General features: G+C 36.9%; 2 protein-coding genes across 2 annotated transcripts; both read left to right on the top strand.

Annotated features, from left to right (window-relative positions):
• The first annotated feature begins 418 nt into the window (after positions 1–418).
• LOC121997083 (uncharacterized protein At1g32220, chloroplastic-like) lies at positions 419–7,297 on the top strand. The gene is made up of 10 exons (XM_042551326.1): positions 419–572; positions 2,683–2,725; positions 2,824–2,912; positions 4,601–4,656; positions 4,735–4,790; positions 5,403–5,496; positions 5,970–6,049; positions 6,536–6,578; positions 6,728–6,819; positions 6,902–7,297. The coding sequence occupies exons 1-10, from the start codon at positions 562–564 to the stop codon at positions 7,073–7,075; spliced, it is 738 nt and encodes a 245-aa protein (XP_042407260.1). The 5' UTR covers positions 419–561; the 3' UTR covers positions 7,076–7,297.
• A 171-nt stretch (positions 7,298–7,468) lies between these two features.
• LOC121997081 (uncharacterized protein At1g32220, chloroplastic-like) lies at positions 7,469–13,379 on the top strand. Its single transcript, XM_042551325.1, has 10 exons — positions 7,469–7,638; positions 7,972–8,047; positions 8,143–8,231; positions 8,905–8,960; positions 9,032–9,087; positions 10,623–10,716; positions 11,799–11,878; positions 12,628–12,670; positions 12,825–12,892; positions 12,971–13,379. The coding sequence occupies exons 1-10, from the start codon at positions 7,619–7,621 to the stop codon at positions 13,142–13,144; spliced, it is 756 nt and encodes a 251-aa protein (XP_042407259.1). The 5' UTR covers positions 7,469–7,618; the 3' UTR covers positions 13,145–13,379.
• The last annotated feature ends 5 nt before the right edge of the window (positions 13,380–13,384 follow it).

Raw genomic sequence — 13,384 nt, 5'->3', positions numbered from 1 at the left:
TAGCCGAGTTGATTTTACGTAATAATTTTGTAGAATTAAATAATAGTTGAATCCCGACGGACCAAAGAATTATTTTCACCCGAATTTGCTGTGTTATTCGATTCCATCAATTCTATTTTCCAATAATGAATCAATTAAATTTTTAATATATATTTTCGTGGTACATAATAAAAATAAGAATTTGTAATTATTAAATTCTTGACAAATTTTACATTTAAATTTTTAACAAAATTTCACCGAACAATATTTTTTTTTTAAAAAAGAAAATTTTGTAAATATATTTAGTAATTAACGTTTAAATTTAAAATGATAGAATGGTTAAATTGAATTTGGGAAATAAGCCGATTGCTTCCTGACTTCTAGGACAAACCAGGCCGGATAGGACCGGTCCGGTTTAATAGCACAGCGCACAGCTTCTAGAAGCCTTAGCATCGGCTTAATTCCGGCGGTGCTTCGTCATATCTCGCTAAAGAGGATTCCTCGTTCGCCCTCCTTGCACTCGATCCCTTCGCTGCCGCCTCCTTCTCCATCTCCTCCGGAGCTCCATTTCGGACTGCAGCAATGAGCTCCATGTAAGCATCTCTTTCTTTGCAAACCAGTTCTGTTGTTTGACTGTTTTTTTTTCTTTTTTGGAAAGGAAGAATAGGGCGGGCCTGCGTTTATCTTAGTGAGTATGTTGTTGACTATCTGCTAGTGTATATTGAGCTCGTGCAATCAGTTTGTGGTGCCTTAACTTTGCGTCGTCACTGTAAATATGAGTATTGAGTCTGGATGCAAATTTTGAGCTTGGTTTTTAGTCTGGAGGATCTGTAGTTTAAACCGTATTGTGGTCATTGATAACTTAATTTTTGCCTAATTCAACGCCTTAGTCGGTTTTAATTGTTTACTCGGAGTGGGAACTGGAAGGGACGTAAGAAGTCGAGGGATTATGGAGCATGAGTGCGATTTGAATAGAGATCCCGCTCTTTCTTAAACAAACGGGATAATAAAAACTAAGGTAGGTAGTTATTCATGAGGATCCGGTTGTTTACACGATACCATAGTATTGTGAGGGGAAGAGCGGACAAAACTCTGCCTGGAACATGTTTTTCTAGAAATCTCACTTGGTTTATGAAGTAGGATATTGTCATTGAGTTTTGTCCTTAGTCTTGATGATTTGGTCAGTTACACATGTGCCATGGTTATAGATGCTTGAAACAATTTGTTTGCTAAATTGAACAACTTTTGTGTGAGAATGCAAGAAATATTGGATTGTGAATGTGAATTGACTGGAGATCTTGCTTATTTTTTAGATGGACACACACCACATTGGATGACAGGAGTGATAAGGCTAAACCCCTCCTAATATGCCATTATATGGATTCAAATCCCTTACCTTTAGCGAAAATTCCTCCTATCTAGCTTGTTTACTACTAAACCAAGCAATTGTTGGTAGATTTTGCTCTTTTTAGCAAATAGATAATAAGACGTTCACTATTGATTTTGGGATCTGGTGGTTTATGCTATATCATGATCAGAGTTGGATGTACCAACTTAATTTTGTTCTATTTAACATCTTGTGGAGAAGAATGAATGATATGCAATGATTGTGCCTGATCCTGTCCGAGAAAGTCGATGAGATGGATACTGGGGATGTGGCGCTCCCGCCGACCTCCTGTGGACTACGCTCTAACCTGCAACACAACTGACGTCAGTGTCGAGCCAGGGAAGGGGTCCCCGGTGATAGCCCTCCGACGGAGAAGAAGAAGAAGTAATAAGCGGAGCAACAAGAAGACTGTAGTGCAACAGTAAAATATCGCATACCTCCGTCGATGCTTGGACCCCCCTTTATATAGAGCTTCGGTACCGCACGTGCACACTTCCCAAAGTGTTCCTGACACAGTACCTTAACATGCCGAGCATATCTCTGAAGTGACAGTGGAAGTTTCCGTCGTACGATCCTCTGTCTGACTATGCCGCTTGTCAGCGGCACTAGCTCCCAAAAGGATGTCGAAAGATAGCCTACAGTGTCTGTTGCTTGGTCGAGCGGAGTAGCCGCTTGGCCAGAATTCCACTGTCCACGTGCTGTCCGTTGTCAGGTTGAGTGGGATAGCCGCTCGGCCGGAAGTCCACTGCCGTTTTCTCTGTTGCTGGGCCGAGCGGGATAACCGCTCGGCCGGAAGTCCACTGTCCGCGTGCTCGGCTGATGTCGATTCTGTTGTCAGGCCGAGTTGGGTAGTCGCTCGGCCGAAGTTGAACTCTGTCGATGCCAGGCCTCGTTGTCTGGCCGAGCGGGGTAGCCGTTCGGCTCGGCTTCTGCGCGTCATTCTCCCTTGAGCGTCAGTTGTTTGAATGCTCCCCGTGTCGAAGTCGACGACAGGTCGGGGCCTTCTCCCCGGTCGGGGCATGTTTCGCCCGATCGGTCGATGCCTTTTACGCGTTGACCGCCTTAATTTTGACCTCCTTTGACCTCCACCGAGGCAGCGGGGTGGGACTCTTCATCATCACCGCATCATTAATTGAAGAAGTGGATGATTCCAAACTTTTACTGTAGTCATATTTAGCTATCTATTCAAGTTTATCTAAACTTGTTAATTTCCACATGTAAGCTTTGGTTTATAATTGGACTTTAGGAGACCAGTAATTTATCTAACATTTTCCTTATTTTTAATGATTAACCAAAATCTATGCCAATTTGTTCAGGTATGGGTCAATTGAGTCAAATTCACCACCATCATCAATCAAGGTGACTTTAGATTGCATGCTGGACATTTTAGTCACTCATGTTTAGAAGTTGTTTGCTAGTTTTTCTTTCATATTCTAATCTTATGCTTCTCATATCAGATACTTGTATTAGGTGGCAATGGATTTGTCGGCTCACATGTTTGCAAAGAAGCTTTGGCACGAGGATTTTCTGTAGCTAGTCTCAGCAGGTGTTTTATTTTTTTCCCACACTCTTTTGGTAGCATTATCATTGTGGGTATTTGTCTATAGTTAGCACACCCACTTCTTCTATTTCTATAACTTCAACTTTATCTATAACAAGAGTAGGTGTTTCATATTAATGAGTCAAGTCACTTGGTTATTTATCAATAATGAAAGTAGGTACTTCATATCCACGATCAAACAAATGCAATCAATTTCATGTATTAAGAATTGTTCCCTAATTGAAATAAGAACTATTGTTCCAAATTGAAATAAGAACTATCTAATTTACTGTTAGCCAAGTGAATCCCATAGGTACTCCTCAATACTATCCAAGGCCTTAAAAAAATCTTGTCAAAACTTTCACATATTGAGGGGGCGTTTGGTTTAGGGGAATGGGAGTGGGGAATGAGAATGGGAATCATTGATTGTCATTGTTAATGTTTGGATTATAGGAATAGGAATACAAATAAGGGAATGAATCCTTGAAATTGGGTAATAACTCATTCCCATGTACCTCCCTTTCAATGAGCCATTACCCTATTTTCATCAATCAAAATATTTCTTTATTCCAAAAATACCCTTGACCTAAAACTAAAATTTTCGCCCTTAATATCAAATATCAAAATATATTTATTTATTTTTTCTTTCATATCACTTCTCTCTCCTTGTTCTCTCTCATCATATTTTCTCTCTCATCATTTTATCATACACTTTCTCTCTTCTTAATCTCTCCTATCACACTCTCTTTCCTCTTTTTTTCTCATTACACTTTTTCTCTCATCATACTTTCTCTCTCCTCAATATCTCCCATCACACTCTCTTTTCTCTTTTTTTCTCATAACACTTTCGCTCTCATCACACACTCTCTCTCCTCAATCTCTCTTGTCACACTCCCTCCTATTTTTTCCTCAACACACTTTCTCTCTCATCATACTTTCTCCCTCATCATACTTTCTCTCTCCTCAATCTCTCCCATCACACTCACTATTCTTTTTTTTCATCACACTTTCTCTCTCATCATACTTTCTCTCTCCTCAATCTCTCTCACCACGCTCTCTCTCCTCATTTTCTCATTACATTTTCTCTCTCTTCATCCTCTCCCATCATACTTTCTCTCACATCATATTTTCTCTCTCATCTCCTCTCATCATGCTCTCTCCTATCACACTCTCTTTTCTAATTTTCTCTCATCATACTTTCTCTCTATTCATTATTTCTCATCACACTTTCTCTCTCATCATAATTTTCTCGCACATTCATCTTTCTCTCATATATAATTTTTTCTCTTATTTTCTTTTAAGGGTAAAAAAGGAAATTTTGATTTATTCCGATAGAAAATATGCAACTAACCAAACATTGCTTTTAAGAGTTATATCTATGCTCATACCCATTCCCATTCCACAATACAATGATTCCGATTCCGATTCCTATTCCTAGGAAAGAACCAAATGCCCCCTCAACTTTATCAATCAAATCAAGCTTTACATGTCTTTCTTCTTGTACGTATCTTTTCTTTTATTCTTCTTGCGTGTGTTATTCTAAAACATCTTTTAACCCACATGCGTATTGTTGTGCCCTGACTTAAAGATACATTCTATTTTAATCTTCCACATGCTAGTTGCATGTTGCTACAGACTTATCTAAGAGCATAAAAAAAATATGTTTAGTGTTTTACATTTGATATGTTGCTTAGGTCTGGGAGGCCATCAATAAAAGAACTTTGGGCTGATGAAGTGGAGTGGTACAAAGGTGGGGAATTGTGAGACTAATCTTTTCCAACTCAAATATATCCAATTCCAAACTCAGACAATTGCTTTCATTTGACAGGGAATCTTCTTGAACCTGAATCTTTGAAGGATGCTATGAGGGATGCAACTTCTGTGGTATGCTTGCATGGCTTTATTCTTCAAACTGCAAACACGCATGAGATACATTTTCCAACAAAAGAAATTGGTACCCATTAAAACTAGTTGGGTATAGTGGAATCTTGAGGTTTATGCCTGTGGTTGCTTGACATTCTCATACGTTTCATAAGGATGTATGTCAGGAATATCCAGGTTTAGGTGTTCAGGATGGACATTCATCTGCATTACTTGAGTAATATATGTTCTGACAAGTGAACATATTTATTACAGATTCAGTTGTGTGGTTCAATATTTTGGCAAATTATGTTCTTGAAGCTAGCTTTGGTTTAGTCTATAAGCCAAGTGTTAATGACAGTAATATGTCAGGCGACTTGCTAGTTAGGTTGCTGTTAATTCTAAGACCTTGTTCATGTGTTGTTAGATGTCAGCTAATGTTGATGAAATTGGTGGACTTAGAATTGATGTTGGATGGTGTCCATTTATTTGTGTTGTACAAGTAGCGAGTTGAATAGTTTCTTTGAGAAATGGTAATTTGCTACATAAAGAATATGGAAATTTTTGGAGCTGTAAAATGTTTGTTGTTATGCTATTAATTGATGAACTCATGTAACTCAAAGATAAATGTTACAGATATCTTGTGTTGGAGGCTTTGGATCCCCTTCCTACATGCGCACGCTCAATGGGACTGCAAACGTCAATGCTGTGCAAGCTGCTGCAGAAAATGGTTTTCTTCTATTTTCTTAGACTTTTCTTCCGTAATCGAGAACATTATAGTATTGCCTTCTTGATTTGAAAAGATGCGTGGAAGAACAAAAAATCAAAATCACTTGTGTGCACTTAAACCTGTATTGAGAATTGACATGCAAAAGAGCAGTATAAATAGTTGAGCAAATAAAAAAAATTCAGTGAATGCTGGCAGATCAACTTGCCATCTGCTTCTTGTTTCTTGCTTTTCCTCTTCAGTTCTGTGTTGAGATGTGATCATTTATATGTTTTACATGACATACTACAAAATATGGATCGTGCATTTCTTGGAAGTTTTTACAAAACCTAATTTAGTTAACAGTTTGACTAGACTGAAAGGATTCCAATAGTACTTGCACTCTTGGTTTCATTTTCTGCCAAATGCTATTCTGAATTCTGAATGCTGATGTTTGAGACTACTCATCGAAACTAACTGCTTCTTTCTTTTTGCAGGTGTAAAAAGATTTGTATACATATCAGCTGCTTCTTTTGGTGTAATTGACTATTGTATACAAGGTTATTACGATGGACAGGTGCAGTTTCTGAATTCATCTTTTCTTTTAGTTATGTCTTACTAAGGTCTTACTAAGTTGAACTCTTAGTAACAAAATTTTTTGTTGGGCCATGGACCAACGATTATTTAGCAGGACATCGCTTATTAATAATCCCTCGATTGCAAGCACCAAAAATTGGGCCACCTATATAATAACTGCTTAATTTCAATTTAATATTAAACGAGAAAAGATAATGCTTGTATTTGAACTTCTATATCCAGGTGTTCTAACATGGCAATGCAAGCTCATTATGGAAGAAAAAGTGGAAAAAGATACTGTATTGCTGCTTTCATCCCCTCTACACACAAACATTATGGAAACACTAACAAAACCACTTGCCAAAAAAGAGGAATTCATTGGGAACATAAATTGAACACTGATCTCATGATCGTTACAATTCTCGTTAGCTGGTTATTAATGTTATTATGCCATCTTCTACATCATCATGCTTTCTTCGTGATGTAGAGAGCTACTGAAGCAGAAATCAAGAAAAGATTTGCTGATGCAGGTCAGTCTTGCTACTTGTGTTCCATGTGCTAATTAAATTTTGGTTCTTGTGCAATGAACTAGAATATCGTTCTTCCGAAAGTGAATGGTTGCATCTTGAATTGAAAGCACATGATTCTCTGCTTGCTACTCTTGAAAATGCTTTTGCAGGAGTAATTCTCAGGCCAGGTTACATATATGGAACACGCCCCATCGGGCCTTTGAAGATACCGTTTGGGCGAATGTGGACGCCTTTTGAGATGGTACAATCTATCACCTATTCTATCCATTCCGCAAAGAAACAAGATTTCACAACATGAAGTAATATGATTGCGCCCTCTACAGGCTTTCCAGCACACACCGTTCCTTCGCAAGATCCCCCTCATAGGCCCTTTCTTCACACCTCCGGTTAATGTTGCCAAAGTCGCAAAGGTGGTAGTGAGCGGCGCAACTGATCCGACATTTCCTCCCGGCATACTCGACGTGTATAACATCATTCGCTTGGGCAAACAAAACTAACCAGTGTTTTCACTCGTGCTCCCTCAAAACAAGCTCTGGCTCTCTATCGATGTACTGTGTACTTATTCCTTGCGCGTTGTTTATTGTTGTTGTAGTAATTTATCAGTGTTGAAAAGATAATTCGATCGTCTACACAGTTGTGATATGTAAGCCATTAGTATGTGCATCTCTGCGTTTTAGCCCAATTCATTTCAAGAATAACATTTTCCCTTGATCTGTTCATTCCTGGCGGTGCGGATGTTGATTTGGAAGGAGTAAATTATCAAACAGCAACTGTCCCGTTTTGAAAAATCTGGAAACGGTCATGTGCCTCGGGATTGAGAAAAAAAAGGTGATTCGCTTCTAGAAGAACAATGGCACTACGAGTCAACGATTTTAGGAGCAACTCGTCAACCGCCTCGCTTCTAGAAGAAAAATGGCACCTACGCGACGTAGCAGATCGAGAACTTTTAAAACGCGGGCCTCCGTCGTCCCCGTCTCCCACTCGAGCGTAGACCCTCGGAAGGAAGGAGACGACCAGATCTAGGGCTCCAAGGATCAAGGATGACCTCCGTCGCGTCGCGGTATCCCTCCCTTCTCTCCCCTTCCCAAATTTCCTGTCGATTTGCGATTCCTATATCTCTAGGTCACGGTAAAAATTAATCTTGGTTTTGCGATTGGGATCTTGACCAATAGCAACGTTTTATGCCTCCTAATCGTTTATTTGGAGCGGGAATTCGGAGAAATTGTTGATGGAGATGACTTCATGAATGTGTAATTACAAAAAACCAAAAAAAAAAAAGAAGTAATGATGGATAATATTTAGTAGGTTGTTTTTGTGCGGGCTGCGTCAGATCAATCTGTTTGTGCAACATGTTTTTTCATTAGCGTGAAAACTGTCGTGTTGGTCTGTCCAGATACGGAAGATCATCGGAGACTGAGCCTCTTAAAGCGGAGGAAGCAGGAAGAGAAACGTCTAGATCAACAGCAAAGGTGTTGATGGGTTCCATGATGAAGATTATGAACTTTTCGCTACTTTTCCCTTTCCCTTTTTTGTTTTCTTATAAATTGTATGCTTTTCGTAACAGATACTTGTACTGGGTGGCAATGGATTCGTGGGATCACATGTTTGCAAAGAGGCATTAGCTCAAGGATTTTCTGTTTCTAGTCTCAGCAGGTGCTTTATTTTTCATGCGCGTCACACTCTTTAAGTAGGCTGAGCTTCCTGTATAATCTGTCTATGACTGCAAATCCAATTTCTGCTTTTCTAGTTATCACTTTATCTACAATGAGATCTTCTCTTTAATCTTATGCTGTGTGTTTTGAACATAACTAAGCCAAAGGATGGTTTGGAATTTTTTTTTGAGTGATATTTTAAAGCTTATCTGTTCATTATTTTTGTTGTGTTCTTCCTATGTACTCTGAAGTAAATTTATGTATTTTTAGAAAACATTCTTTGATTTTTCAATGATAAGTTAAATTCTTGTGTGAATGTTATGTTTTTTTTTCTTCAGTTTGAGATATTGTTGTACTAAATGGAACACTGGTTTTATGCTCTAGGCCACTATCTAAGTCTCACCTTAAATATCTTTTTGATACTAAAGATAAGCTCTGGATTCTGTTTCAGATATTAAAATTTTCACTTAATTAATCCAATCAACCTTTGTTTATCTTTCTGTTTAGTGAGTCCTAATTGGAGAATATTTGACTCATGTAAGATTCTTGTTTGCTTATAGCTTGGTTAAATTCTATTTGATCTTTTAAGATGCTAGTCGTTACAATACAGATATATTTTTCTATAAGGAAAAATGAACTATGCTTGATCTTTGACAGTTAGTTTATTAATCCAGGTCAGGCAAACCATCAACACGTGAATCTTGGGCTGAGAAAGTTGAGTGGCACAAAGGTTAGAGGAAAAGAATAAATTTCCTTCTCAAAATATGTCTAGTTCAACACTGTTATTCTTTTATTCTGCAGGGAATCTTCTGGAACCTGAATCTTTGAGGGATGCTATGAGTGATGCAACTGCAGTGGTATGAATTGCTTGTATAATTCTTTATTCCGCATTCTATTTAATTTGTATTTTTTAACCTGATAAAGACTTAAGATGGTGTCATTTAAAGTTTTAAATAAAATCGCAATTGAAATAGAAATTAGGAAGAACATACAAGTAGATGTGAAGTGGCTTTAGATGCTTGAAGCTAGAGGATTGGTTACAAAAATTGGAATTTGTAAGATGTTTTTTTTTTAAAAAAAAGGATATAGTATACATGACAATTGTGTTCATTCAAACAGCCAAATATGATGCATCCCAAATCTATCCCACATTGCTACAAAAACCATATATATATATATATATATATATATATAAAGAGAATCAGATAAATAGCTGCTCATATTCTCAAAGATATCCTAGGAGATTAATTAGTCAATTAAGAACTATAATTAAATAAGGAAACAAGAATATTCTACAATATTCTATAATATATGACCAGGAACAATCTAGAGAGGCCACCTCCCGACCTTTGCTCAAAAAGAAAACTCAGGCTACAATGCATCTCCACAGGGCAAAAGAGCTGGATAGGTAAATCCACCACCACTTGACTAGAAGCACCCAATTACATTCCATTGGACTAAGAAAACCAAGCCCTCCAAGAGAAGTAGGTTCACAGACCAAACACTTAGGAAGGTAGTGCTCTGGTGATGCCAAGATGTAAGATTTTATTTAAAGTTTTAAATATCACATTTGGAATAAGAAATTAGGAATAATATACAAGGAGAGGTGAAGAGGAAGTTAGAAATTTGAAGTCAGATAATTAGTTACAGTGAATCGGAAAATATATACACATTGTGAAAATTTCTTTTATCTGTCCTTAGCATATGAAAGTTTCAACAACTGAGAAATTGCATTACCAATTATAGATCTTTAGTTCCATCATGGCTCTTCTAAGTTTTTTTTCCTTTTTTTTTTTTAATGATTTTTGAATTGTGACGACCCAATTTTAATCCTAGATGGGAGATTGTGATCTAGTCATCTAACAAGGAAGGCCTATTGGATTAGATGGGTAAACTACTATTAGAGTGGGCTTAAGTATTTTGGGCCTTAAAGTTGGAATTATATTAGATCTAATCTTAGGTATGACAAGGTATTTGGAAATAGTTGCTTGTGTGATGGACGAAGGATCACTATTCTTCAAATGTTACCGATTAGGAATGACTTTGGGGTGGGAGTTGAACTTTGGGTCCCAACAGAGTTGTTAGACCTTAAGGCAGTATATTATGACATTTTAGTTTCGTCTCACATGGAGCTGTGGGCTAATGAAAAAATCTTAGAAACTCAGGTGCAAACTACTATTAATTTAAACTTGGACACTTTAAGCTAATAAGTAAGAACTGAGAATAACAAATGTAATCCTTGAATCCTCTTGTTTAAATGGGATTATATCAGTGGTTCTAAGTGATAGATAAATGAGCAAAGTTTCTTCAATTGAAGTGGACAGCTAATGGTAGCTTCTTTTAATAATATATTGTGGCAATATTCCTATGGGAATAATTGTATCTGTCACAGGTATCTTGTGTCGGAGGCTTTGGATCCCCTTCCCATATGCGCACACTTAATGGGACTGCAAACGTTAATGCTGTACAAGTTGCTTCTGAGCAAGGTTTACATCTTTTTTGTGTGTTCTATTTTTTAAGAATTCAGAACGCTCATATAACAATTTTGCTTTTCATAAATGGGGTTCTAAGAAGAAAAGCTTAGAATACTAGAAAAATTAGTAACATTTGTGAACTATAATGTTTACTGGTTATTTGCATTTGGACCTGATTAAATGCTAAAAATGCAAAAGTCCTTTTGAATGATCAAGTATATTACCAAATGTTGGTGGAAGTTGTGGACTGAATGTTTGCATTTGTTTCCTATTCCTTGCATTTCGTATCCTTTTAACAGCCCTTTCTCTCACTTTTGACGTTTAGGTTGGTTTTTGAATTGTTGTGCATAGCATAGCTATGACATAAAGAGTTAGAGCCTGATGTGCATTTTCAATATTAGTCTATAATAGTACATTTTGAAACCCGTTTCACATGTGAGAAATAATTTATTCTGAATCCTTTTAGGAGATAACCAAGAATGTTGAGGCAGGTTTCAGGTGCTGCATTTTCTCAAATAACAATTCATGTCCTTGAGAACATCACCTCCTTTAAAGTTTTAATGTTGGATAAACTTATAGAATAACTTGGTTATTTTTCTTTACTAATATACCCTGACTGATGTCTTTGTTAGATTTTTATCTTTGTAATCCCAGGCCAGTTTAGTTTGTCTTGATAAATTTGCTTGTTTTCTTCTACAATGCTTTTGACTTGATTGCCCACAGCATTGTTCTCTGACAAACCACAACATCCGATGATGAACTCTTTTAGCACTTTATGAACCTGTAAGAGTTCTGATTTGCAATTAGAAATGGGATCGGTATAACACAATTGTTTAGTTTCTCTATTCTTAGTTTTCTAGCCTAATTGAATGACGCAATCACAATTTTGACAATGTATAATTTTCTCTCAAGAAACTCTATGATCATAGCCAGACTTTGGTTAACTCTGCTTGCTTTCTTATGCTCTATTCTTGGCTTTTATCTTAATTGAATGTCACTAAATATAATTATTTATGATGCTAAATTTTGTTCTTGAGAAATGTTCGATCTTAAGCCAGACTTTTAGTTAATTCATTGTTTCTTTCTTTTGACAGGTGTACAAAGATTTGCATATGTATCCGCAGCTTCTTTTGGTGTCATAGATTACTTTCTTCAAGGATATTATGATGGACAGGTTTGTCTTTTGAATTGCTCTCATCTCATCATTGTAATCTGCCTTATCTTGTCAGACTAGTCAATATTTTGAAAGTACAATACTACCGGTATCATGGCTAGTGAAAACATAGAGATCTACCTTGTGTCGGAAAACATTTTAAAAAAAAAAAGAGAGAGAGAGAAAGGAGAAGAATTCAAAGTGATTGATGGCTTAGGGGTGTGTTATCACTTTCTTAAGGTAAAATTGCCTCATGATACAACTAAGCTGCTAAAATTATCTCAAGATGCTGAAATTTTTTAATGATCATAATCTCAATTGAAGCCATTCTTTTATATAATCTAGAATGTCATTTCGAGCTGTCACCATGTGCAAGAGGTACAACTTTTTAAATGTGCATAACTCTTACAAAATCATAGATATAATTTCAATAAATCTGAAATATTGGGATAAAAATAGAAATGATTTTTTATTTTGGAGTTAACCCAAGTGCCCAAGTGCACTTGGCAAGATAATTTAACCAGCCTTAACCTAACTCCATTAATTACATCTAAAAGCCCAATTAATTGGATACAACTAATATGACATGAATGCTATAGACTTTCCTTTGATTACTAAACTTCCAACATGAGACTTCGTTCCATATATGCAAACTATCCTAAGAGATAAATATTTCAAAAGCACAAAACTAGTGGTATCATGGCTAGTGAAAACATAGCATTGATCTTGGTCTCTGAACTGCTTATGGAAGAACATTCTTTATGTTTCAGAGAGTGACTGAAGCAGCAATATCATCCAGGTTCCCAAATGGAGGTCAGTCTTCCTCTTTTACATATGCAATAAATTGGAATTTATACGATGATCAATGATTTTATAATGGAGGCTTCTGGAAGTCCCATACTCTGCATGTCTACAATCACTCAAACTCTCAGAACCCATAAAATTCTTCAAAAAATTCTTTCTACAGGTGTAATTCTCAGACCAGGTTACATATACGGTAAATCGGAATCAATAATCTTTGCACCTTTTGAGAAGGTACACCCCATTGATCTATATATTTGTGATAGAAGATGGTTTTTGAGACTTGAAATGGCATTGTCATGTTTTCCGCAGGTTCTCCAGTACGCAGAACCACTTCGACGCATCCCACTTATAGGTCCTGTCTTCACGCCTCCAGTTAGTGTGTTCAAAGTCGCAAAGGTTATTGTGAAAGGTGTAACCGATCCAACATTTTCTCCTGGCGTAGTCGATCTATACAGCATTATTCGTCTGGGCAAAGAACTGTGATTTTTGCTCTTGGGAGTTTCATGGAGGCGAGCATAGATGTCTTCCTTTGGATTCACTCAACAATTCAGCAAAACATTCTCATTGCTTCTATTTCAACTTGCTGAATTGAGGCGTGGACAAAAACAACAAAAAAAAAAAAGAGACTTTATGTTTATGATAAGTTTGTTGGACGTGCGCTTTATTATATGATTGCATTTGAAGAACAACCTGCTGGGAATGCACTATTTTTGTTGAATTTTC

Source organism: Zingiber officinale, chromosome 6A (genome assembly GCF_018446385.1).
Source record: "Zingiber officinale cultivar Zhangliang chromosome 6A, Zo_v1.1, whole genome shotgun sequence".
Lineage (NCBI taxonomy): Eukaryota > Viridiplantae > Streptophyta > Magnoliopsida > Zingiberales > Zingiberaceae > Zingiber > Zingiber officinale.
This window is presented reverse-complemented; position numbering and strand designations above follow the sequence as displayed.